The 24,377-nt window shown below is 65.3% G+C and overlaps 5 protein-coding genes across 5 annotated transcripts; all 5 read right to left on the bottom strand.

The window, feature by feature from the left end:
• Positions 1 to 169: 169 nt before the first annotated feature.
• LMXM_06_0640 (putative protein kinase) lies at positions 170 to 9,487 on the bottom strand (the record flags this gene model as incomplete). The annotated part of the gene is made up of 1 exon (XM_003872028.1): positions 170 to 9,487. The coding sequence occupies one exon, from the start codon at positions 9,485 to 9,487 to the stop codon at positions 170 to 172; it is 9,318 nt and encodes a 3,105-aa protein (XP_003872077.1).
• Positions 9,488 to 10,558: 1,071 nt separating this feature from the next.
• LMXM_06_0630 (hypothetical protein, unknown function) lies at positions 10,559 to 11,479 on the bottom strand (the record flags this gene model as incomplete). The annotated part of the gene is made up of 1 exon (XM_003872027.1): positions 10,559 to 11,479. The coding sequence occupies one exon, from the start codon at positions 11,477 to 11,479 to the stop codon at positions 10,559 to 10,561; it is 921 nt and encodes a 306-aa protein (XP_003872076.1).
• A 1,346-nt stretch (positions 11,480 to 12,825) lies between these two features.
• Positions 12,826 to 15,858, bottom strand: LMXM_06_0620 (conserved hypothetical protein; the record flags this gene model as incomplete). The annotated part of the gene is made up of 1 exon (XM_003872026.1): positions 12,826 to 15,858. One exon carries the CDS (start codon positions 15,856 to 15,858, stop codon positions 12,826 to 12,828), a length of 3,033 nt encoding a protein of 1,010 aa, XP_003872075.1.
• Positions 15,859 to 17,419: 1,561 nt separating this feature from the next.
• On the bottom strand, positions 17,420 to 18,340 carry LMXM_06_0610 (putative carbonic anhydrase family protein; the record flags this gene model as incomplete). Its single annotated transcript, XM_003872025.1, has 1 exon — positions 17,420 to 18,340. One exon carries the CDS (start codon positions 18,338 to 18,340, stop codon positions 17,420 to 17,422), a length of 921 nt encoding a protein of 306 aa, XP_003872074.1.
• A 1,227-nt stretch (positions 18,341 to 19,567) lies between these two features.
• On the bottom strand, positions 19,568 to 23,875 carry LMXM_06_0600 (conserved hypothetical protein; the record flags this gene model as incomplete). Its single annotated transcript, XM_003872024.1, has 1 exon — positions 19,568 to 23,875. One exon carries the CDS (start codon positions 23,873 to 23,875, stop codon positions 19,568 to 19,570), a length of 4,308 nt encoding a protein of 1,435 aa, XP_003872073.1.
• Between the last annotated feature and the right edge of the window lie 502 nt (positions 23,876 to 24,377).

The following is a 24,377-nucleotide window of genomic DNA, read 5'->3' as shown; positions in this document are numbered from 1 at the left end:
CGATGGCGGCAACACAGGCGTAGAGGGAGGAACGCCACCGGCAGCCGCCATGCTCGCACACGTCGATTGCGTGCCGCGGACAGCCTATACACACACACACGCACAGACACCACGATCACCACCTATCCCAGTCCCCACTCTTCTTCTTCCTCTCCCGTCCGAGGAGACGCTAGAGCGCCGTGGAGGAGGCAGCGTCGCGGGCAGACAGCGGAGCGGAGCTGCCTCCATCGCCGCCAACGGCAACCGAAATCGGCGTGGAGTCCCTTGGGCGGCCGGTACGCTCTGCCCGGCGGCGGTCGTCCGTCCCTGGGCCGTAGACGGCCACCGGGTTGGCCGTGAGGGATGCGGATGCGCTGCTCGTGGCAGCTTCCACTTGAGGACAGAACAGAGTGCTGCTGGACCGCACACCCGTACCGGCGCCTGGCAGAGAGCCCGGGGCTGCAGGCTGCTGCTGCTGTGACACCTCGCGCGACGGGCTCACGGACGGACTCATCGACTGCGCCTGCAGCCGTGCCGTCGCCTCCTCGACAATGCGGAGAAGCTCCTCGCATGTGGGGCGCTGCGCTGGGTCCATCTTGAGACATGCTTGCGCGATGGTCACCAAGTCTGGGCACTCCGGGCACTCGGGTATTTCCGGCGGCTCCGCTGTGTAGGTGAGCAGGTTCACGATCTGCTCCTCGCTCTCAAAGTCGTACTCGAACCATGGCGCCTCGCCTGACATCATCTCGATCATCGTGCAGCCAACGGACCAAATATCACCTGCCTTCGTAGGCCCGCCAAGCTTATCGGACGAGTCCTTCGCCGCGACGGCAACCGTGACGTCGGCAGCGCCGCTCGAGTGGGGGTTATGGAAGAGGCCCGGATCCATCCAGCGCAGGGTGCCGGCGATCTGCAACGTGCCTCCGCCGCCAACAGAGACAGCGTCGTCCTTGCGCTGCCCAGGGGCGGTGCGCGAGGTCACGCTTTGCGCCTCCCCACCGCCGCGGGCGGCTGTTGCATGCGGCCGGTTCAGCAGCCGCGCAGTGCCAAAGTCGGTCAGCTTCACCTTGCCCTTCTCTGTGATGAGGATGTTCGCCGCCTTGAAGTCGCTGTGGACGATGTTGTGCCGGTGCAGATACGCCAGCCCCTCGAGAGCCTGATGCACGTAGGAGAGGATGACCCCAGGGCTGAGGGCGCCGAAGTTGTCGAGCAGGTGCCGCAGCGATCCGCCTGGCACGAACTCCAGCAGAATGTTGAAGTACGCACTGTTTTGCGAGGAGCCGTAGTACTGCACGATATTCGGGTGCGTCGCCTTGGACAAGACGCTGATCTCCTCCTGTAGAGAGCGGTACTGCTGCAGGATCGCCCTCGCCTCCGGGTCCTGCTCGGCGTCGCTGCCGTGCGCAAATGTTGGCAGCCGCACCCGCTTCACCGCGATCAGCTGGCCGTTCGTCAAGTTGATGCCAAGGTACACCTCTGCGTTGCCGCCCTTGCCGAGCATCTCCTCGCCAATCTTCCACTCGATGGTCTCGCGATGAGCGTGGCGGCCGCTGCGCGGGGCCCCGCCGCCGGCGCGCCGCGAGCCGTTCGGGGTGCCGCTCGCGAAGCTCGAGTTGTCCGGGGTGGAGAGCGCGCGGGGGGTGTTGCGGCGGGCGGCGCTAGCGGAAGGGGCGGTGGGTGAGGCCACGACCGTGTTCTGGCTGCTGCTGCTCTCCTTGCCGCCACCGCCGGTCGACGAGGCGTTGGTTCGCCGCCCTGTCTGCGGTTGCGGTGAGAGCCGTGCGTCCAGCAGACTGCGCAGTCCACTGCCACCCCCCATGCCCGTGCGGTCGTCCAGCGGCACCCCATGCTCGTCCGTCAGCATAAAAACAAAGCCCAAGAAGAACTGCGAGGTGCTGAGGCGGAACGTGATGAGGGCCTTGTCGCGCAGCACACAGCTCTTGTCCTTGCCGAGCTTCTTCACGTTGACGTACGTGCCGTTGGCGCTGCGGTCGTACAGAGTGACCGTGAAGGCTTTGTTTCGACGCGCGCCTCGCTCGCTGCGGCCGCTGCCGGGAGACTGCAAGTCCTGCGCCGTTGTCGACGCTGACACGGTTCGCACAATGGAGAACTGCGTGCTGCTCACAAAGCTGTCCGACACGACAGCCGTGCACTTGCTGCTGCGGCCAAGCCGAAATTCGTCCCCGAGGTTGACGCTGATGCGGCACGACGGAATCGTCGCCTCATCGCGTGAAACCAGGACTGCCCAGACGGCGCCCTCGCCGGGCCGCCGCGGCGCGGTCGACCGCGCCGCAGCGGCGGCGTTGGCGTTCAGGCTACCGCTGCCAGTCCGAGCTGGATGCGGCGATGGCGAGCCTGTCCCATGGCCTCCCGCGCCCGCACCCGCCGGCGGTGACGCGCTGTTGCTCGTTGGCACGAGTCCGCCGTTGCCACCGAAGCTGCCACTGCCAACCGGCGCGCTTTGCAGTACGTCGAGCGAGCTCTCCCGCCTGTACACGGCGCTGGAGCGACGCCGCGGCGACGCATCGCGCTTGGCTGAGGTTGCACCGCTGCCACAGCCTGCACCGGATATGATATTTGGACTGCTACGATGCTGCAGCCGCTGTTGGCGCGACTCGGTGCTGTGGCTGGCCTCCAGCTCCACCACCTCCGCTGCGGCCAAAGACGGACTCAGCAAGAGACTGCCCTGTAATCGCGGCGAGGTCGCCAAGCGGCTGGCAACGCCTCCCGCAGCGGTGGCGTCCTCGCCCGCTCCGCCACCACGGCCGCTTTCCTCGCCTTCGCCGAAGGCCGCAGCGGTGTCGTAGCGTCGCGGAGAAGAGTGCAACTCCGTTTGCGGCGTTGCCACATCGAGGGCAGAGGCGCTGGCACCCGTGGCGTGCGGGCGAGGGGTGGACATCGCCGGTACAGATCCCGCCGCCACTAATGATGTCCTGGCGTTCAAGGAAGACGTCGTGGCAAAGGTGGCGGCAGCGGTGCGACCCGACCCTCCGCTACCGCCACCGCAAGGCGAAGCAGGAGACGACGTGCTACCGCTGATCTCCTCCATGTGCCCAGAGCTGCGCGGCTCCTTCGCCAGGTCCACCCCTACATCCAATGGCACGAGTGGCGGGCTGTGGACCGGGGTAGAGGCGCTGGCGCCACCTCGGCGGCCGTGACGGGAACCAGTATGCCTGCCCCTGCTCCCCTTCAGCGGCGCGCTTGCTGTGGACGACTTCGCTGCATGGCGTGGCCGCGATTTGACGGGAGACGTGCCGCCATCCTGTATGGCTCTCCTCCCACCGCTGCCGCCGCCGCTGGTGCGTTTGGCACTGCGATGTGGCGGCGGCGGTGGTTCCTTGAGTGCCAAGTTTCTGCTGTCCCCGACGGCGCTGGGGACCACACCGGTGACATCCTCCGATGCAACGGAGAACGGCGTGCTGTTGGGGTCACGGTAGATGCCCGTATGTGCCCCGCTGCCGCCCGGGCTCGCACTCGCCGCTGGCTCGCCCGGCTGACGCCGGTGCGGGCCGCCGCCTTGCAGGCGCCGATGCGTGCCCTCCGCTTCCTCGCCGGTAAAGGCGAGCTGTGGAGGCGGCGGCGGTGGCTGGAACGGGGACTGGTGCGCAGAGACTCCAAACGGCCCGCCAGCAGGATGGTCCTTGTACGGCGACGGCGTTGTGGCGGAGCCGGGGCGACGCGTGTTACGGTGACGTTCGTTTGCAGCGTCGGCGTCCGGCACGGGAGGGGCTGCAAAGAGCCCAAGGGAGAGCGACGGGGAGGAGGGTGAAGGGGACATGCGCGCAGCAACGCCGCCGCCGCTGAGTCCCCACGTGGTGGAACTCATCGACTGGCGCGTGCGGTTGTACGCAGCCGTCGCCTGCAGCAGTTGGTCAGAGAGGGACTTGAGGAGGCGTAGCTGCCGCGCTGCGTCGGCGGTGATGGCAGTCGTCACGGCGGCATCAGGAGCGCCGCCGAAGGAGGTGGGCGTCAGAGAAGACGACGAGTTACGCGCCGCATAGCCGCTGCTGGGGCCGCAACCGCCGTTGCCACCGCTGAGCGAGAGGAGGCCGAGGAGGTCCGTGTAGCCGCTCGAATCTTCTTCGATGCTCTCCCGGTATGAATCCACCGCCTCCTTCACGGCAGCCACGAACTGGAGGCTGGCTGACCCGTCACCCCACAGCACCGGCACCTGCGGGAGGTGCTGGTGAAGAAAAGGCGCCGGCGGGGTGCCGAGGTAGCTTTCCGGCACGCTGGTGCAGCCACCCCCACTGGCCGCAGCAGCAACGCCGCCGTTATTCGCGTGCGTGAGCACGCCGGAGTAGCCGTGCTCGTCCGGGGAAACGCTGCTTACGCGGCGGTGCCTTAGCCGTCGCTCCTGCAGCAACGCCTCGGCGCTTGCACACGCGGTGGCATAGATGGGAGGCTCGGAAAATGTGAGCAAGAGAGGTGACTCACTTGCGGCAAGCTGCTGCAGTGCCTCACGGAGGCTGTACTGAGGCAGCAGCTCCGAGCTCAGCAGCGCTCCAGAGGCCGCGGTCGCCGTCGTTGTCACGGTCGATGCCGCACTACGACGTGGCCCTGCTACGGACTCCTTGTCCAGCCTGAAGTTGCACGACATCGCCTTGGTGGCGAAGAGCTGCTCTAGCGTCGCCGCGAGCGTCAGCCCGCCGTGCATCGTCCCGGCCATTGCCTTCGGGAGGTCGTCCTCGTCGAAGGGAGTGTCGTCCTCGTCGTCCATGGCCGACTCGCCATCGCCGCCGCTGTCTTCCTCACACTCGCTGTTCCGCATGCGTGCACCTGCGGCAGTGCAGTCTAGACGGTGGTGTCGGTGATGCTGCTGCAGCTCCGACAGCAATGCCCCACCGCTTTCGTCGCTGGCGCTCTTGTCGTTGCCATAGGCTTGCATGTTCTTCTCCCGAGCGAGCGCTAGCTCTTCCCCTGCGTCCTCTTCCTCCACCGCCGCACTTTCCTCTTCGCGCGCCGCACGCGGCGGCGGATTGAGGAAGGGGTTTCCTTCTGCGCCACGGCCGCCAGCGTGCTCGCCTTCCACGGCGCTCGCGCTCCTCCGCAGCGGCCCGCCGAGCTGGTTCTCGACTACGCCACCCTCCTCGCTGCACAGAACACCCCGCAGTGGTCGCAAGGTGGCGCGAAACAACAGTCCACGCACCATGGCAGGTGAAGAGCAGTACGGTGCCGCCATCACGTCCTCGCCGCCGTCTCCCTGCGCCTCCTTGTTCCCGTCTGTCTCAAAGGCGGTGGCGAGTCCGGCCTCGTCGGAGTCGGTGCCACACTCGAGTCCTGCCGCGAGGGGCGGTGGCGGTGGTGGGCGAGGACAGCGCACACCCCCTACTGCGCCGCTGGTGATGTTCGTGTTGCCGCCACCACCGCCATCGACTCCGAAGGGAAAAGGGGACGGCGAGGCGGCGGTCAGCTGCGAGGGCAGTCGATCTGCGTGCCTGGCAGCCGCTGCCGCAGTACCGCCACGACCGGCCAGCGACCAAGGCGGCTGGAAAGACGAGATCTGGTGCGGCCCGCCGCCAGTGCTCGAAGCGCTGCTTGGTCGAGCGCCGCCACCACCACTGGCGCTCGTCACTGCAGGCTCCCCGTTGTCGCCAACAGCGGGGAGCGGGACGCCCGCCACCGCAGCCGCCGCACATGTGCAAGGCACGTAAAAAAAGCCAGGAAGCGGAGTGTCGCGATGCTGCTGCGAGGCCGCGACGGTGAAAGTGCCATAGAGGCCAGCCGCGTGCGGCGGCGGTGATGCCTGGTCCACGAAGGTTGGGCTACCGGCGCCGCCGTGCTGCCGCTGCAGTCGCGCGTCGTGGAGGGGAGAAAAGGCTGTCGACGTTGTCTGATGTGAGGAGAGTAGCAGCGCCGCGGTGGTGGGCAACGTTGACTTGGCAGACGGAAGTGCAAAGCCGTTCGAGGCGACCTCGCCATCGGGCACAGTGCCGACCGCTGTCGCCGCGGACAGCGCAGCCGTATTGGATGATCGCTGTCGGCGATGCGCGGACGACGCGGACTCCACACTCGGTGATTGGGGCGGCGGTGGTGGGAGATGGCGGCCAGTGCTTGAGAAGCCTCCCTGGCTCGCCGTCGTCGGGGAAGCGCCGGGAAATCCCTCGTACACGAAACTGCCGTACGCGGGCATCCCCAGCATGTCATATGCGGTGCACCCCGTCAGCCGCGCGGCGTAGTGATTCCAGCCCAGCACCTCCCCCGTCCGGGGGTGCACCAGTGCAACAGGCAGCGGCAGCGCATCGCACAGGCCATGCAAGAGAGGACGCCGAAGGATGATCACAAAAGGCGTCGCCAACTGCCGGCCGCCACCCACCGCAGAGGACTTGCGCCTCCGCCAAGAGCCACCAGCCTTCAGTGCTGGTGCGGCAAGACGCTCCGCCCAGACGTCGAAGCAAAGGGCAAACGGTGGCCGTCGGCTGCATCGACCGGCGCTGATCGCACCCGTGCTGCCGCTGGCCTTTACGTAGTAGGGGCAGTGTCCCCGCAGCGTGATCCGCCGCACAGGTGCCCCCTCGGCGACGTTGTCGCGCACCCCCTTCTCCGACGGTTTCTCGAGCTGCTTCGCCGCCCCCGATAGCGCGCTGCGGTTCTCGTTGTCGTCGTGATGCCCCCTCATGTCCTTCCCCTTCTTCGCCTTCTCTTCCCTGGGAGAGTGGGCACCTGCGCCACGCTTCTCGCCTCGCTCGGCGGCGGCGGCGGTGCGCAGAGGCTGCGCGACGGCGCTCACCAGCCTCACCGCCGTCTCCTGCTCCACAACATCGAGCCAAGCGAGCACATCCTGCAGTCGGCGGAACAAGACAGCGTCGACGGTGGTACCCAGAAGCCGGCACAGGGACGGGCCGACGTCCACAATGACCAGGGCAGCGTCGAGGACAAGGTACGGCGCGCACGCGTCCTCCAGCGAGGCCCCGGCCGGTATGGGCAGCTCGTCGTCCCACTCCTCCCCGTCGTCATCGCTGCCGTGGACAGGAACATGGGGAGCATCAACGCCGTTTGTGCAGCCCTCGTCATCCGCCGCGGATGCAGCTGCAGTCATGCTCTTAGCGGCCACGGCGGTGGAGACGACCCCGCTCCACACTCTCTGCTCTTTGGCGGTCGTCGATCCTGCTCGCCGGTGCTGCAGAGTCTCCTGATGCCATAAGTCTGCTGGCGCTATCGCCGCCGCGGCGCCGTCGCTGTCAACCGCATCGTCACGAAACACACCGGCTTCCTCGACCTCTCCAGCCGTCCCCTGCTGCGCGTGCTTGCGCAGTTGCCGCCGTCGCGGCTGAGGCGCTGGCCCGAGATTGCCCACAAGCATTGTCGAGGGGGAGCTGCTGCTGACGTTAGACAAGCGCGAGGGCGGAGCGAGCTGGCGCGACGCCTGCGGGAGTGACAGAGATGGATGGGCGCCGTCTCCAGACGATGGGAGCATCGCTGCTGCTGATGTCGCGGGATACATCACCTCACCTACGGTGTTGATGGGGTGATGAGCAGACTCGTAGCGCGCCTCGCGCAGTGCCAGAGGAGGAGAGCTTGGAGGGTACAAGGGTGAAGACGGGTCGCGTGCTTGCCCGTGCTGCGGAGGCAGGGTCGTGTCATGTGCGGTCGCGAGGCCGATAAGGTTGTCGCGCGGCGGCACCCCCGCACTGTCAACGAACTCTGGCGCCGGTGATCGTACCGCGACATTGTAGCGTTGGCGCACCGGCCGCTGCGGCGAAATGACTCGCTGGTCGGACTCGTAATGGCTGAACACTGCCGTCCCACGGTCACCGTAGTTGGCTTGGGGGTACCGGGCAGCTGCCATGCTCACTCCTCCGCCGCCGCGTACGAGGCTCCCCCACCCGCCCACCTTCAGCCTGGCAAGGTAACTGCCGCCGATGCTTTCCGCCGAGAGCATCTGTGCGTATGAAGCAGCCGAGTACGCCGCTACCGGTGGCGGAGGGAGGACCGCCCGACGAGATGGGTGGGCACTGTACTGCATGGCTGGCGCAGGAGCAGCCGGCGTCGCTGTCAAAGGACTCGCGTACGACACGGACGCGTACGTGGCCTCGAACGCGTCACGGCTCCGGCCTCTGGAAGAGTTCGCAAAAGGCAACAGCGGCGCACCCACACCAGCGGCGAGGGCTCGCAGCAGTTGGTGCTGCTGCTGTCCCTCCACCATCGCCGGCCGGGGCCTTGTGATGCACATCGCAAAGGCGAAGCAGAGCAGCGGCACGCTCATCCACACCACCAGCGTGAGCAGCGTGCCCGGGCCGGCGTGTTGGCACTGCGCCAACAGCACGGCCATGTGCACGAGGCCCACCAGCAAGCTCCACAGAAGCGGCAGTGAAAACCGCATGCCAATCCACGCGTGAAGCAGGCAAGTCTTCCAAACCGCTTCGACAGGATAAAGCGTGGCCCCGTAGCGACCCCCATGTCCTGCTTCACTGTCGGCGAGGATGGCACCGCCGCCGAGGCCAGTCGTTGACGCCATCGGGGCCGTCCACGTTGCCATCACCTGTGGTGACACCAGCACAAAGGCACCAAGCAGAAGCAGCTGAACCCCCGGCAGCACAGTGCGGAAGTGCTGGCGATCAAGAAGGTTGCTTGCGCAGCCAGCGCAGCAGCACACATCCACGCTGCTGACCTCCTCATCGGCGTCGTGGTCGTGATACCGCGGGGCAGCGCTGCCAGCGGCAGACTCAGCGTGCCGGTCACGAGCACCCTCGGCGCTGCAGGAAGCCGCTGCTGCGCCGCTTGCGTCGTAGAAGCCATGCTGCCACCGCCGGTGCCACCGCCGCTCCAAAACCCAGTAGAGCAGGCCACACACGCACCCTACCACCGACGACAGCACCATCAATGAAATGTGCACCGGATTCGACGACCACGGCAGGAACAGCAGCAGTCCTGTCACAACACCTATCAGTCCCAGCAGGTACCCGGGTGCAATCTCCGCTGTGGAGCTCAGCAGCGCTGAGCCGACGCGATGCGACGAGAAGCGCTCGCTACAGCCGGCACCCTCTGCCGGCACCTTTCCATTCGCTTCACCTGTGCGCGTCGCACAGCTACTGCCGCAGCACCACCATGAGGAGCCAGTGCCATGATGTTCTGGGCAGTCGCCCACAACATGGGCGTTGAATCTATCCGAATAGGCTGGCGGCAGTGATACAGACACAGAGCGATCCGCAGACGTGCCGTTTACATGCGGCAAGTGGCTGCTACGTGCTCGCGCGACCGCAGGCTGGGGAGGAGAAGAGAGCGGGGCAACCGATGTCGGCACCTGCACAACGGAGAGCTGCCCTAACGATGAAGATCGTCGCTGTGTCGCGGCGTGCATGATGCCGGGACGCTGTTGGTAGACGCGGTAGTCCGCCGAGTAGCTGCTAGCGTCCTCGTCCCTTTCCTCACATGAGCACGGATTCGAATATAAGTTCTCGCACCTGCCGCTGCTCCCATCGTAGGTCATGCTGGGCCCCGCGAAGGCAGCCGGCGGGGCCACATCGGCCGTACCCGCTAGCGCGGGCTTGAGCTGAGGCGGCTGCATTCTCCGCTAAGACAACGAAGCACTGACAGGCACGCAGGAGAGCATGCAGGCACCAGCACAGGCGGGACTGGGAGGGAGGGAGGGAGGGAAAGGGGTGCCTACAAGTCTAACAGCAGCAGCAGCAGCAGCGGCAGTCAACGGAGTGTGGCGCACACAGAAAATAAAAGGGAAGCACCGATGAACAGAGAAGAGAGAAGACACAAGCCCGTTATCACGCTGAGGGGCGCACTTGCAAGACGGCGTCTGCCACGGATGATGGTGATGAGGCGACCCCTCTGCCCTCTCTCCCTTTCCCCTCGCACCTCTCCGTCTTGTGTGTGTGTAGCTAGGTGTGGGGGGGGGGGGCTGGTGAGGGCGGGGAAGGGACGGGCAGGCGCGGGAACGGCAGAAGGCAGAGTAGAAAAGGCGGGGCAGCGAGAGCGATGTCGGCCGTCGCGGTGGCTACAAAGGATGTGGCGTTGGAGTACAGATACACGCACGCCCACACAGAGAGAGGGGAGGGGGGGAAGAAGACCGTCCCGCCTGAGTGACGTGAGCAATCCTGCCCACGCTCGATCTCTGTGAGTGCGGCGTGCGCACAGTGATGGAGGCGAAAACGGAAGGTGTAGTGCGAAGAATGCTGAGGGCACACCGCATTGCACGTGTGGGGAGGGTGGGGGGGGGGGGATTGGGAGGCGTGTGCGGCAACGCAGAGCGGGAAGGGCGAGGTGAGCCGGCCAAGTCCAGGATGAGGACGGGCGGGGTGAGAGAAGGACGGAACGGCGGTGAATGGTGCCGAGTTGAGCCCGTTTGAGAGCGAGAGGGACAGCGACCGAAGAACAGAAGAGAAGGTGGTGAAAGGTGGGGAGGAGAGGCGGGCGAAACCCCCGGCCGCCCGTGACGCAGGGTGGGGGTACCCCCCCCCCTCGTGGGCGGACACACCCACAAGCGCGCATACACATGCGCAGCAACCATGAGGAGAGGCAGAGAGACAAAGCCGAAGGGATGCGCGGGACGTCGGCATATACGCTGTCATCCTCCTCCCGGTCAAGTGATTCCCATGGCCATCATCACTCCCGCGTGCCGCCATTATCACATCAGTGCGCGTCGGCATCGTTGACGCCGTTGCGGCTGCAGCTGCTGATGAGCTTTTGCTTTGGCTTGTGTGTACATCGCACGCTTTAGACTGCGGCACAGGCGACGCAGCGTCACGGCCAGTGGAGGATGTACTGTTTGAAAGCCACCACGATAACGAAGGCGAGCGCAGGCGGGCCCACCAGCCATCAAAGATGGGAGTGCAGCCGTCCATTCGCTGAGTGTCCTCGTAATGGCCGCGCCCGCGGTCCCCCCCCCTGTGCCTCTGATCCGTCCCCAGACCACCTCCTCCACGTGCTCCACCACCCCGTCGCCGTCGGCGTCGCTCACGTCGTCGCCATCGTCTCGCGGAGGGCATGCGGCGAGATGCCCTTGTGCGCCAGCTGCCCTCCACGGCGCGTCGCCGGCACTGGAGACGTGAGGTGCAGAGCCGCCACATTGCGGCGGCACGGTTGCTGAGAATTTATCGAGCCTACGTGACCAGCGCGCACACACAGCCGTAGCGGTTGCCGTGCGGCTGCGAAGACCGCTGGGGAGGATATCCTTGCCGCAGTGGTGGCTGGTGCTGGTGCTTGCCGGTTCCGCGAGCATCTGTATCATGGCGACCAGCACCACGAGTGCCGGCGAGAGACAGACCAGTGCCCATCCATGCCTGCGGCGTCTCCCTTGGTGCCTGCAAGACAACTGCGCCTGCCCTGCCGGCGCCGCCGACGGTGACTGAGGTGACAACGGCTGCGATGACGGCCGCAACAACGTTGAAGAGCCATACAAAGGGGCATGTTCGGGTGGCACTGCCACACGGCGACGGCTAACTTCTGCGCCGCCGGCATTGCCGAGAACCCGAGACGGATGCGCAGGAGGGACGACGGTGTACAAAGTACGCACACCACGCGTCTGCCGCCAATGAAGCCGCGGCATGCGCTCGTACGTTGTCGCGAAGTGTGCGCAAAGGCATGGGGAAAGAGGAAGAGCGGCGTGCAGCGGGATGGGCGTTGGTCGGATGGCGTGGTGGACGCGAGACACTCGGCCAGCGCTGCCGGGGGAGCTGGAAAGGGGGGAGGGGGGAGAGGGACAAGACGGCACAGAGCACGCACACACTCGCACGGAGCCCTCAGTGTGAGTGTGTGCGTGCGTGCGTGGAGAGTACCCGGACAAGGGACACGTCCAGCGACACTCGACCACAAGCCCCGCAGAGGAGTGCAAGAGTGTGTGCGAGAGAGAGCAGTACGCAAGCATAAACAAAGAAGAGAAGCTCAGACGCCCGCACGCACGCGCACGCACGCACGCCGGCACGCCGCGGTGGCACGCAGCGGTGGTGGCGCTGATCGTTGTCTTGGTGAAGTCGTGCTCGTGCACGTTGAAAAGAGAGAGTTAGTGGTGTGCGCGCGTGTCTGTGTGGGTCTGGGTCAGTGTGATGGAGGTGTGGAGAGGGCGGGAGCAAGATGGCTGATGCAGGGGCTGGAGGGAGGGAGAGGGGACACGATCCTGCCGTATAGGCAGTAGAAGTGGGAGGTAGTAGTACCAAGAGCGGTTCGAGCCCTCTCCCTCGGTGCTCGCCGTTGCAGTCGCGCTCGATGGCGCTCTCCTTCGATAGGGGGAGGGGGACTAAACGAGAGCTGTGTACGTCCGTGCTAGTTGATGGTTGCGCGCGTGCGCTTCGTGACAGGAGCGGCGAATCGGAGATTCGGCCCCACAATCAACTTTCACATAACAACGGCCGAAGCGCGTACGCCAAGAGCAGGGAGAAGGAAAAGGAGGAGGAGGAGCAACCGTGAGAAGACGTGTTCGCCGGCAAGCGAGATGCAGAGAATCAAGGGCGTGGCGTGGGTGAGGTTAGGCACAGTCGATCCATCAAGGCTCATGACGCAGGGAGAGGAGGATAGGGATGGCGATCGGGGAAGGTGCCCCCCCCGCTCCCCCAGGAGGTGGCGAGAGAGCGGGCAGGCGGTGTGGCGGGAAAGTCACGTGCATCACCCCATGACAGCGCGTCCCCCGCCCCTGCGCACGTACGACATGTTTGGTTGTTTTCCTGGTAAGATGAAGATGAACGGCAGACGGAGAGGAAAAGAGAGAGTGACGCACGCGTGCCTCCCACAGACGTGAGTCACGGCGGGGTGTGTGTGTGGGGGGGGGGGGGAGAAGGGATGCAAGGAGTCGAGCGTGTCATCCACTTCTGCACGCGCACCTCCCCTGCCCCCTGCCCCTCGCCCCCCCCTTCCACCTCCGAACCGTCACGGTGCTGAGTATCAGCACCGCGACTGCCCTCAGCAAGCAAACAGAATCTCTCCGTACTTGCCGCTGACGCGCCACGGCAGCCCCAGCTCCTGGTCCAGCCTCGCCTTCACGTCACCAGGCACGCCGAGGCAGCACTCGCTCTTGATCGTGCGGATCGAGCACACTGGAACGACCTGCGTTGGCCAATATGCTGACATCACGTCGGAAAAGGTCGGTGAGTCCATCAGCGCGGTTGGCGGCGTGTCCTGCGTCAGCTCCTCCACGATGGAGTGCTCCACTGCGCTGTAGCGCTCTGGTGCCTTGCGCAGGTCGGGCCTCTCCTCCTTCGCCAGCGTCGTCAAAAAATCGGTGCGGTCCCAGTAGCGGTCGCCAACGAGGCGGCGGTAGTTAAGGTCACCCTTGAAGACGACCAACCCGCTGCAGGGTTGGACGTGCGCCTTGTTCATGCGGTAGAGCCCGGCCCCCGATGAGCCAGGGCAGCCCGTCTCGGCCAGCGCCGCAGCCACACCCGACCCCGTCATCGTCGCGGCAGCATCACGAGCAGAAGTCGGTGCCGACACGCACTGGGTAAAGAAGCACCGGTTTATCACACGCGGCGGCAGGTCTCGGTACTCGGACGGCTGCGTCCACACGGTATCGGCGTCGACAGCGAAGGCGCCACGCGCGAAGCAGTCCCGCACCTGCGCAATGAACGGCTCCAGCACAGCCTTCAGCGTCATCCGCTTCGTCGCATCCGGCTCGAAGGCCTCGCCGGTGAAGGAATCCTCCAAAGTGGCGAGTGTGAGGTCGAAGTCGCGCGGCGTCACGTCGGAGACGTAGTACGGCATTGCCTTGACGTGATACACGACACGCGCGCTGCCGGCACCAGCCGCAGCGCCGAGCTTGGTCGCCTGGTTCACGTACCACAAACCAAAGCACAGGTCGGAGATGCACTCCACGCCAACGTTGTCCATGACGACGTCCACTTGACGAGTGCCGTTGCATGCGTCGTCCGGGTCCAGCAGGCGCTGCAGGTAGGCCTCCACCTTGGTCACCTCGTTACCAACCAGGTTCGCATCCTGCGCCAGGGACGCAGCCTTCTCGACTTCCCGCAGCGCCGCCACATCGCCTGCGTGTGACTTGTCTTCGCCGCCCGCTGCCTTGCCATGCAAGTCGGCCAGCTGGTCGAGCGTGAACATGGAGAGGTCGATGCCGTTGCCCCACAGCATCCACCGCAGCAAGATGCCGCCGTAGTCGCGATCGGCGTCCCACGGTTGGCACGCCAGCATCGGCACCACGCGTACCTTCAAGAAGTCCATCAAGACAGCGTGCTTCTCGCGGGCAAAGATGTCGCGGTATTGGGAGAAGAATGTTGCGGCTGGGGGGATGGCGCAGCCGCTCGGCTGCCGCACCATCTCCGCGTATGGCACCTGTCTAGCGGGGCGATCGCTGCCGGGCTGCACGCGCCGTACCACGACACTGTCGGCGATCGAGGCCGGCCGGCACACCAGCGGCGCCACATCCCGTGCGCTCTGCATCTCGATCGCCGGCGGGCTGACCAATCCCGGCGTCGACGCAACGCGGCACTCCTGCGAGAACAGCGGGTTGTGCAAGGCGTGCTGAGTGACAACATTGAAGGTGGCCGCCGTCCCCGCGGCGGCTGTCGCGTCCGCTTCCGCTGCCCCTTCGGCCACGTCCTGCATCATCAAGCACTGCCACAGCACATGGTAAAAGTAGATCTCCCCATGCAGCCACGGCAACTGGCCCCAGCGCGGCGCGATCAGGTGCTCCTTCCCCTTTCCCGCTGGCGGGCTCACTCGCCGTGCCACATCAGTGGCGTTGACGTTGTCGTACTCAGAGACGTATGCGTAGTTGCGCAGCCACGCCGGCACGCACGCCTGGCCCGGCAGCGGCGGCACCATGCCGTTCGCCTCTGTATCTCGCATGAGCTCAATGACACGCTGGCGTCCCTTCTCGGACACCGCGGACGCGTTGCTGAGCTCCTCCATGACACGCCTCAGCACGGAAGGAATGCGCTTCGCCATCGTGACGGAGCGGAACTCCTGTGCAGTCGCATCGCGGAACCGCACGAGCGTCGGGAGTCGTGCGCCAGGGTGCTCCAAGGCAAGCTGGAAGAGCTCCCGCAACTCCGCAGCGTTCCTCCACAGGCCAATGTGGCAGCACCCGCCAACGTCGCCGGCGACGCCCTTCTTGCTGGATGCCGGATGCGGGGCACCGGCGAGGATGTGGTGGATCGGAAAGTCGCGGCGGGCGAACATGTAGTCACGCGGCCGCAGCACGTTCAGTACGGGGCAGTAGTCGTTCGCGCCATCACCAACGAAGATGACAGTTGGATCGATGAGCGACGTCGTCTGCAGCAGACGTTCGATGATAATGGACTTACACATGTTCGGCTTGCCGCCGGCGAGGCAGCACTGACACTGGTGGCCGTACGGCTCGTACCAGCACACGCGCGACTTGCGCGTCATGCCCGGGTTGTACACTGCATCACGGTCCGCCTCGTCGTTCACGTTGAGGCTGCCGGCCGGCCGGTCTGGGCCATAGCACACGTCCAAGCCGGCACTCTGAGAAACGCCAGGCGCGGTCAGGTCGTAGTACGGGTTGCTGTGAATCTGTGGCAGGCACTCCTTCACACCCGGGAGGCGCGCATCGAGCGCCGCGTCAATGAACAGAAGGTTCGCATCACTGGCGATGTTCAGCTCTATAAAGCCCGGCATGTTGTCCTGCACCGCCGCCGCACGCGCATCGCCAGGCGACGTCAACCCAGCCGCCGCGACGGCGTACTGCTTCTGTGCCTCTCTCAGATACTGAAAGACTTCGGGCATCTTTGGGTCGATGGTGACACTGTCCTGCGCCGCCTTCCTCAGCTCCTCCTTGTGGAAGGGCGCGATGATGGTGTCCATCAGCTTCGTCCACTGAACTCGGCTCTTCTCCAGCATCAGGCGCCGCTGCATGTCGCGGCGGCCCAGCGCCGCTGGGATAACCTCATCCGTATTGCAGTCGACGATGGTGTAGTCGAAGTCAAGCACAACGAGGAACGACTGGCGGCCGATGCCCTTCATCGAAGACCCCTCCGGTGTGCGTGTGTGCGTGTGTACGTGTGGGGAGGGGGGGAGAGCGTGGGCGAGGGGAGGGGAGGGGAGGGGAGGGCTTTAAATCTACAGAACCCTCGTCAGCAGAGCGCCACGAACCCGCCAAACGGAAGATCAGAGAACGAAAGCGGAGGGAGGTGAGGGAGGTGGAGGAGCGTCGCGGATAATGCGGATGACGGCGGCAATGGTGATAGCGAGAACGATAGCGGAGCGGGGGGGAGGTGGCACGACGGCGCCATCGCGCCTTCCGCTCGCTGACTGCCCGTGCGTGCGTGCGTGAGTCGGAGAGAGCAACAAAATGCTGAACAGAACAAGAGAGACCGACAAGGGAAGTAGGGGGAGTGCCGAGACCATGTGCCAAGTGCTTACCAGATGGCGGCAGACACGCTCCCTCAGCACGCTCACCCTCCACCATGCAACACGAGTCCAACGCCACGCCGCCACCACCACCAGGCCCCTGCCACAGCCGCTCCCCCATCGCGCCGGTCGCCACTCCTGGTGCATCCCCTTCAGGGGGTGGCACTCAGGCTGCCCCCCCCAGTGCCCAGTGTGAGGGCCGTGCGGGGTGCGTTCGAGCCACGCCGGCACTGCGCCCATCGCATAGACGGTGCAGGCGTGTGCACGGTCGCAGGCCGCTCCGACGCAACCTCATCCAGGCCCCCCACCGCCGACATCAGCAGTGATGCGTCGCGCTGACCTCCGCCCACGTGACACACACTTGACCCTGTCACCCACCAGAGGCAGGTTCGCCATTTGGCAGGCACAGGAGGGGAGAGGGGAGGGGCTGTTTCGGCCTCCTCCGCAGGCAGAGTAGGGGGAAGGAGGAAGGAGTGGTAGCTCAGCGAGAATGCGCCCGGTGCTTCGCCCAGCTGTCCCCACTCAACCCATCCCACCACCTTCTCTGTGCTCAAGCGCCCGCGCACACCCACGCATGCCGTGGTGGTGGTGGTGCCCTCGTCTTCCCGAGATGATAATCATCCTCTCCGGAGAAACTCAGGGCGTCAGCAGCTCGACAGAGGGGCGGGAGAGATCGTGCATGAAAGCATACGTGCAGGCACCCAGGGATGCGTGATGAGGGCCAGCGAGCGCCAACCGAGGGCTGAAGGAACGGTGATGAGGCACGCACAGAGGCGGTGGGCTCATGAAAGTCGCACAGCAAGAGGGCTGTGCGAAGGGGGACGGGGGGGAGCGAAGGCAGAGACCCGAGTCGTGCGAGCGCGCCGAGGGGAAAGGGCCGCGCCGGGTGAGCAGTTGGTACGCAAGCACAGCGCCAGCGAAACGAGAGAGAGCCTGGTGTACGTTTACGTGCAGCACCGCTGCAACCTCCGACTCCGCGGCCTCCCTCTGCCCTTCAACGCCCCCTTGCCCCCCCCCCCGCCCCTCACGCAAGCTCGGCACCTCATCCATCCATCATGACACCCTCCGCAAGGACAATTCCCGGGCCTTTCCTCCTGCTTCTCCATCGGTATATATATATATTGCACATCACGTAGCAGCCGGCAGGCGAACGCGCAGAGGAGGTACGGGGCAACTACAGCTGCCCGTAGCGCCAGAAGAGCGCATCAACGGCGTTGTGCAACTCCTTCTCCACGTTCGACCGGCGGTTCAGCGTCAGCAGCGGCCGAATTAAGCCATCCTCCAGCCCGTATACCCAGCCGTGAATCTCCACCTCGTTCTCCGGCTTGTTCTGCGACGGGCGGTTCTCGCGCTTCGCCGCGGCATCCTCTGTGTTCTGCCTTGACCACACACGCTGTATCAGGTGCGTCTCCACGACGTGCTCCATCTGCGCCAGGACATTCAGCTCGCACAGGGCGTCGAGGTGGTTGCGCGTGGGAAGCTCACTGAGCATGCGCCGCCAGTGGCGCTTCTTCACCGCCGACACGTGCAGGATCCAGTGATCCGCAAGACCCACGCGGTCCTCGTGCAGAGCCGCCGTCACGCCACCGCACTTGTAATGCCCCGATATGATCACGTGTTCCACCTGCAGGCAGTCGATTGCGTACTGGATAACAGCGAGCGCGTTGAGGTCGCTGTTACACACGATATTCGCGATGTTGCGGTGAACAAAGATGTCACCGGGGTAGAGACCGACGATTTCGTTGGCGGGCACGCGGCTGTCACTGCAGCCGATCCACAGGTACTGCGGCTTCTGCTGCTTCGCAAGCTCTACAAAGTAGTCCGGGTTCAGCTGCACAATCTCGCCGGCCCAGTGCTTGTTGAAGTCCAGCAGCGGCTGGATACCGCTACCGCGCGGCGGCTGCTCACGCTGCACTGACTGAACAAGGCGGCCGCCAACTAGGCTGGCAAGCTTTTCCTTCCTGAGAGTCGCAGTCTCCGAGGCCTCCGACGTGTTGCGGTCGCACAGCAGCCCCGGTGTGGTGGAGAAGTACATGGAGGGCACGTCAAGCGTCTGCTTCGTGGGGTGCGGGCAGCCGCAGCTGCACAGTGACATGGGTGCGCTGCAGGGAGACGTAGCAAAGAGGTCGCTGCTCGGCGACAGCCCCGCGGCAGCTTGGCGCGCACGGTCGCTCTGGCGGGGAAAAGGATACGGCGGATGCGTCGTCTTGGAGTGCGTGCGACGCGACTCGACGACAGTCGCCGCCGATGCGAGCATCGAAGGGCAACCAGCCGCGGTGCCGGCAGTGCGACGCAGCGCACCCCTGGAACCCAAGCCGAGAGGCTTAGCGAGCATGCGCTCAAGAGTTCGTGCGGGTGTGCGTGTAAAGTGTGTGCAGTCGCGCCGCGGCAGACTGAAAGTAAGGTGATGCCCCTCCTCCCACGCGAAGCGAAAGCGTTGACGGTTAGAGGTAGAGGGATCAGACACAGGCAAGCAGCAGCGCCTGCGAGGTGATAACAGAGGAACCGGGGAAGTGGCAAAGGGAGAGCAGTGTACGCCGAGAGCAGCCAACGTCTGTGCGCGTGCGTGTGTGTCGTGAAGAGATGCAGTCGGGGCGTCTAGAACAGCAGTGAGCCGCAAGGTGCGTGTGGCTAAGGTACGGGCGTGTTCGTGTGTGTGTAGGCCGGATGCCGGCTGCTAGCAGTGCGTCGGTGAATGATGATACTAATCTACAGGGACGCGCATGTATGGCAGATGGTGCGCGTGACGGAGGGTGCGGCTATGTGGCGTGCCCATCGAAACTGGGCGCGCCACCAACCACATGCGCGGGCACACACACGGATCCGTAATGACAAGAAACAGCGCGAGAGAGTCAGAGAAATCGGGCAGGACGGTGATGGCGGAACTACACAGTAGCGGGAGACGGGGAGGGGCCGCGAAGCACAGCAACAGAACCGCGCTGTGTGCGTGTGCGGGCGCCATAGATCCGGCACACAGAGTCGTCCGCGGCGCGCACGCAACCGTTGGCAAGCAGCAGCAGATGAAGATAAGCCGATGGGAAGGGGTAGCTGAAGTAATGCGATGGAGTGGAGCGGCTCCGCCTAAAAAAAATGCAGCACCGAGCAGCTGCCCATGACGCGATGGCGGCGGTCGTTTGGCTGGCACACACAGCACACACAGCATACACACATACACATGCGCGGGCGCGTGGGCCTGAGGGCATGTGTGAAAAGACAATTTAGGCACCGCTGATGCACCTCTGCGCTGCAGGAGCAGCTCAAAGTCCAGCGCGTCGCTTCACGAAGCATCACAAGCAGTGCCTCCCTCCTCACCGAAGCGTCATCAAGGCCGATCAGCTGCACAACGGTCACCCGCCACCTCAGGGTCGCGGTGTTGCTCTGGTGCTTGGTGCACAAGCCCGCATCCTGCCGCGTAGGGCCGCGCCCACCGCAATCGGCATGTGTGACACAGGAATACCTGCCCCATAAAGTTCCGCTGCACCGGCGCAATGCACTCCTGGTGGAAGAGCGAGAAGCACGAGGCGCACTCCAGCACGGCGTCCTCCTCTCGCAACGGGGGCAAGCGTGGTCGGAAGCGCAGTAGGTCGTACAAGGCAGCCTGCTGAGCACGAAGCTGCTCTAGAGGCGCAGAGACAGGCGCCTTCGCCGAGGCATCCTTCCGCCGCGCAGGTGTCGCGTCTGCACCAAAAGCACACTCGGGTACAACGCCTGTCGTGCGAGCAGCCGCATCTGCCGGCGACGGCAGCGGTAGTGGTGGTGCTGCAGCAGTACCCAAAACAGCCCCCATCTGGTGCTGTCGCATCAGCGGCGAGACGAGCAGCGGGATGGACGGCATCTTTCCCTTACTGACCGGCGTTGCTGCCCAGCGCTCCGCAGCAACGGCGTGGTTCGCGTCGGCGTCCGCGTTGGCAGGGGCTGCGTCGCAGGACAACGGTGGGGATAGCGCGGGGCCTGAAGAACGGTGCGGCGTCGATTGCGCTGCGGCTATCAGCTGCCGCGGGAGAGGCGATATCTGCGTAGCACGCGGGTTCGCATGCATGTGTGGTACGTACACGCCTTCAGCGTCTGGCGCTGCCTCTTCTAGTAGCGAGAGAGACGGCGCCCTCGGTCGCAGACTGGAATGTGACGCTGGTGGTTGTGCCATCGGCTGCGCAGGAACGTCTTTCGTGGCCGCAGCACCTACGTCCATGGCTGGCGGTGGGCAGAACGGTGATGCGGTGGAGTCGGTGCGCACGTCGTCGCCAAACAGCAGCCGCGCATAGCGATCCCAGCTGCCTCCACGGCCAAGCACTAGCTTGCGCACAAAGTCCTCGAGGCTGTAGCGCGAGAGTCGGCGACGCAGCGTGGCCGCCTGCTGCGGTGTCGGGATGGCAGACGGCGAGAACAGTGACGACGCCCACGCCTCGTACATGCGCGGGGAGGTCGTGCCAGACGGTGGGGCCGCGTTCGCCCAGCCGCACCGGCACAGCAGCCGGCCCCACTCCTCGGCCTCCTCGACGGCGTGTCGGCTCCCCCGCAGCGCGACGCCGGCACGCCAAGCTGTGTCGGCGCGAGTGCCGTTTCCATCGCCCCACCCGCCGTCGTCGCTGTCGTCAGAGCCGACTGCGTGCTCACCACGGTGGTGCTTCTCCTGCCGCCGATGGCGGAAATGGGTTCGGGATGCCGCCTCCTCCTCGTCCTCGGCTCGAGGACGCTTCGGGCGGTCACTGGTAACCGACGCTGCCGCAGTCGAATGAGAGGCGGCGAACTCGGTCGGATGCGCCGAGAGAAAGACACAGAAGTCCGTGGCGGCGGCGACGCGCTGCGTGAGCGCCGTCCAGAGCACATCCACTGGCGTTGCCGCCTCTTTCGCGCTGTCACCAGCCGTGTCCCGCGCGTCAGCGGCGGCGCCACCCGTTTGCAAGTCCGCATCAGCCTTCACAGGGTCAACCCTGACGGATGCATCCTCTGCGCCACGGGGTGTGACAGCAGTGGCGGCGGCGGCGCGGTCATCGGTCGCCGAAGTATCGGCCCCCATTATGTACGCCCCCCACCGCTGCTGCAGCGCGGTTACTCGGCACGGCGCCCCCTCAGAGCCACTCAGCAACGGTGTCGCATATCGGCGGCCACGTCCTTCGCAGGCGAGATGATCTGTCAGAGCAGCCGCAATCGCCGCCTCATCGCTGTTGGTGTTGCTGTTCTCCAGCAAAGAACGCACTTGCGCTCGCCATGACGCGCGGTCATCACGCAGCGTTGACCACCACAGCACCGGCTGCTTCTCCTTGACCAGGTCATCGCACACGGGGCAACAAACAGTGCCACTGAGACTGCCGTGAGCTGAGCGGGCAGCGGCGTTCACGCCGGCGCTCATCTCACGAGCCTCGCGCACGACCGCAACGCAGTAGGCGACGATGGCCTGCACGGCTGGGGTGGGGCGTACTCGTGGCCAGACGCCGCCAGTGACAGACTGGGTCGGTGCCACACTCGCTCCGTTGTCGTCGCTGCCAAAGAGGCCGTCAGCGTAGACGAGCAGCCACGCACTGCAGATCAGCAGCCGAGTAAGCAAGACGCCATCCGTGATGAGGCTCGGTGGTGGAGGGAAGAGCAGCGGCGGCGATGACGTACGCAGACGCGCCGGCCCGACGATGGAGTCGGCAGAACCGTACAGAGATGACATGTAGGCGAGAAGAGACGCAGCGGAGGGGGGCGTCGCGTCGCGGCTGCCTGCAGTCGAGTCCGGTGGCGTTGCTGAAGCCGGCGAGAAGACGGGGGCGGCGGTGCGCGCCATGCCTAAAGTCCCACTCATGCGTACCATCGCCTCCACCGTGAGTGCCTCCCCACCACCTGCGAGCGCGACAGTGCTGCTCGCCTCGGCAGAAGTTGGAATGGTCCGAAACAGCAGCGGGTACCGCACCAGCATCTGGAGCCGACCCCAGTGCAGCGCATCACATGCGTACGTGACGGAGGCGCCGAGGGCGACAAGACTCAGCCCGCTGTCTGACGAGAGCATGGATGGAGGGGCAGCGGCTGAGAATAGGGTGTGTGTGCCCATTGACAAGGCGACCGCATCGCCGACTCGATGCTGGTCGCTGCCACCACCGTTCTGCTGCTGTTGCTGGTGCCCCTGTGTGGTGGTCTCGGCATTCAGAGGCACATCGGCGGCTGGGTCCTCTGCCGATAGTGCCAACGCGTACAGTCGCGTAAGCACGGCAGCGGTGTCGGCCGCTTGATGGTCGTGTGCAGAATTTCCTTTGCCGGTCAACGGATGGCGGCCCTGAACCTTTCCCGCGCCGATGCCGCCGTCGCCTGGGCTCGAGTCCCGACTCTGCGAGCTACTCCCACTGCTGATCCCGCTTGGCCAGTCAGAGACCCCCGCGTCATCCTCCGCGCCGTCCGCACGGTCTGGTCTGCGCGTACTCGAGAGCGGCGAGGGATTCGTGCGAGTGCCACCAGCTACCTGCTGGCCACCCCAGCCACCCAAACCGTCGTTGAAGAGCATCGATGCAGCAGCCAAGTACGACGGCAGCAGTGAAGCCGCTGATCGTGTCGGGCGTGTGTGCAAGGAGGGACCGGTGTCACCCGGAGCAGCAGCGCCACGTGCTATGGCTCGAAGCCCAGACCGGCGTCCTCCCTTCCTGGGGCCTGCAGTCAGCTCCTGCGCGCTCGCAGCCGTGGCAGCTGTTACCGCACCGGTGAGTCTTCGCAGAGACGACGACACGACAACACCATCCCTTTCCGCCACGGCGGGCGCGCCCACCGCAGCGCTGGCAAATCCTGCGGCGGCTGTGGTGAGCCCATTTGATTCGGCCGACGCCCCCACAGCGCGACTTGCATCGGGTAGTCGAACGCGCACCTCAAGGACGTCACTACGTCGCAGCCTCTCCGCTGCCGACATGGTCTTGAAGAAGAAACACGCAGCAACGGCCTCCGCCTGCAGGGCCGGGAGTCCCAAAGTGGCGGTAGCGGTGGCTGCGGTGGTGGTCGTTGTCGTGGTGACGGCTAAAGGCGAAGCAGACGCGGAAACGGTTGGTGCGGGTACCCTTACCCCTTCACAAGCCAAGGACGACGCTGCAGCACTAGTGGGGATGCCATCTGTGAGCACTGCAGGTGCGGCGGTGGAGCTCATTAGATGGCGACTCCGCCCAAAAAACCTCTCCACGTCCTTTACCAAGACCGGTGGGACGGCGACAGGGGCAACGAAGCGAAAGCTCGGTTTGCGTGGGCGTAGCAGCTGCGCTCGTCGCACCAGAGACGCCCATAAATTCGGCTCCAGCGCCATGACTGCCGCGCAGACGCAATACGCGGCCTCCTCGGCTGCACTCGCCGCCCCGGCGCCGCTGCTACCGCTGCTCGCGCCCACGGAGACGATGTCGATGGCGCCTCCACCGGGGCGGCGGCACAGCCGGTAGAGCGTCATGGCGTGACGCACCACCGCGTCGCAGGCGCGTTGCAGATCATCAAGACCAGTGGCAACCTTGGTCTCCGCTGATGTCGCTGAAAGGTAAGTGGTAGCCGCGCGCGCCGCTGCCACCACGCTGCTGCTATTGCTGCCTGTGCAAGTATTCGCGTGCTTGGTACCATCGCCAGCCGTCACGAGGATGATCTGGCTAGCAATGGTCGTACACGCCTTGCGCACGTACTGTTCCTGCATGTGTGCGTGTGTGCTACGATGAAGAGGAAGTCCACCTGGTCGGCAGGAGGAAAGGTGGATGTACACAGCACTGCTACCCGCGGGTCGATGCGCTTGTGTTCCTCTCCTCGCCCACACCGCACGCAGCAGCAGTGTCAGTGATATGCACCGTGCGTGGGGTACGCGGGTTTGTCTTGATGCAAGTCTATGAAGTGGTGTACGCCTATGCGTGTGTGGGTGGGTGTGGGTGCCCTTCTCGCTGCGGTGCCGCGTGAGGTGAGGGGGAATGAGAACCGGTGGTAGTGGCCCGGCGGAGAGATGGGGGAGAGGGGGAGGAGGAGGGAGGCATAGTCACAAACGGCGAGAGAAAAAGGCAGGGGGGCGAAAGGTGGCGGCCGCCGTTGCAGGCTCGCTGCGGTCATCGACAGAGTCCCGAACCCTCTCCCACCCTCTCCTACCCCACCCCCGCAACCAACTCGTCGCACAACTCGAACGACTCTCAGCACGCTACCCAAGCGGCCGG

This window comes from Leishmania mexicana, chromosome 6 (genome assembly GCF_000234665.1).
Source record: "Leishmania mexicana MHOM/GT/2001/U1103 complete genome, chromosome 6".
Classification (NCBI taxonomy): Eukaryota; Euglenozoa; class Kinetoplastea; order Trypanosomatida; family Trypanosomatidae; genus Leishmania; species Leishmania mexicana.
Note: the sequence above shows the minus strand (reverse complement) of the source record. Positions and strands in the feature narration are given on the sequence as shown.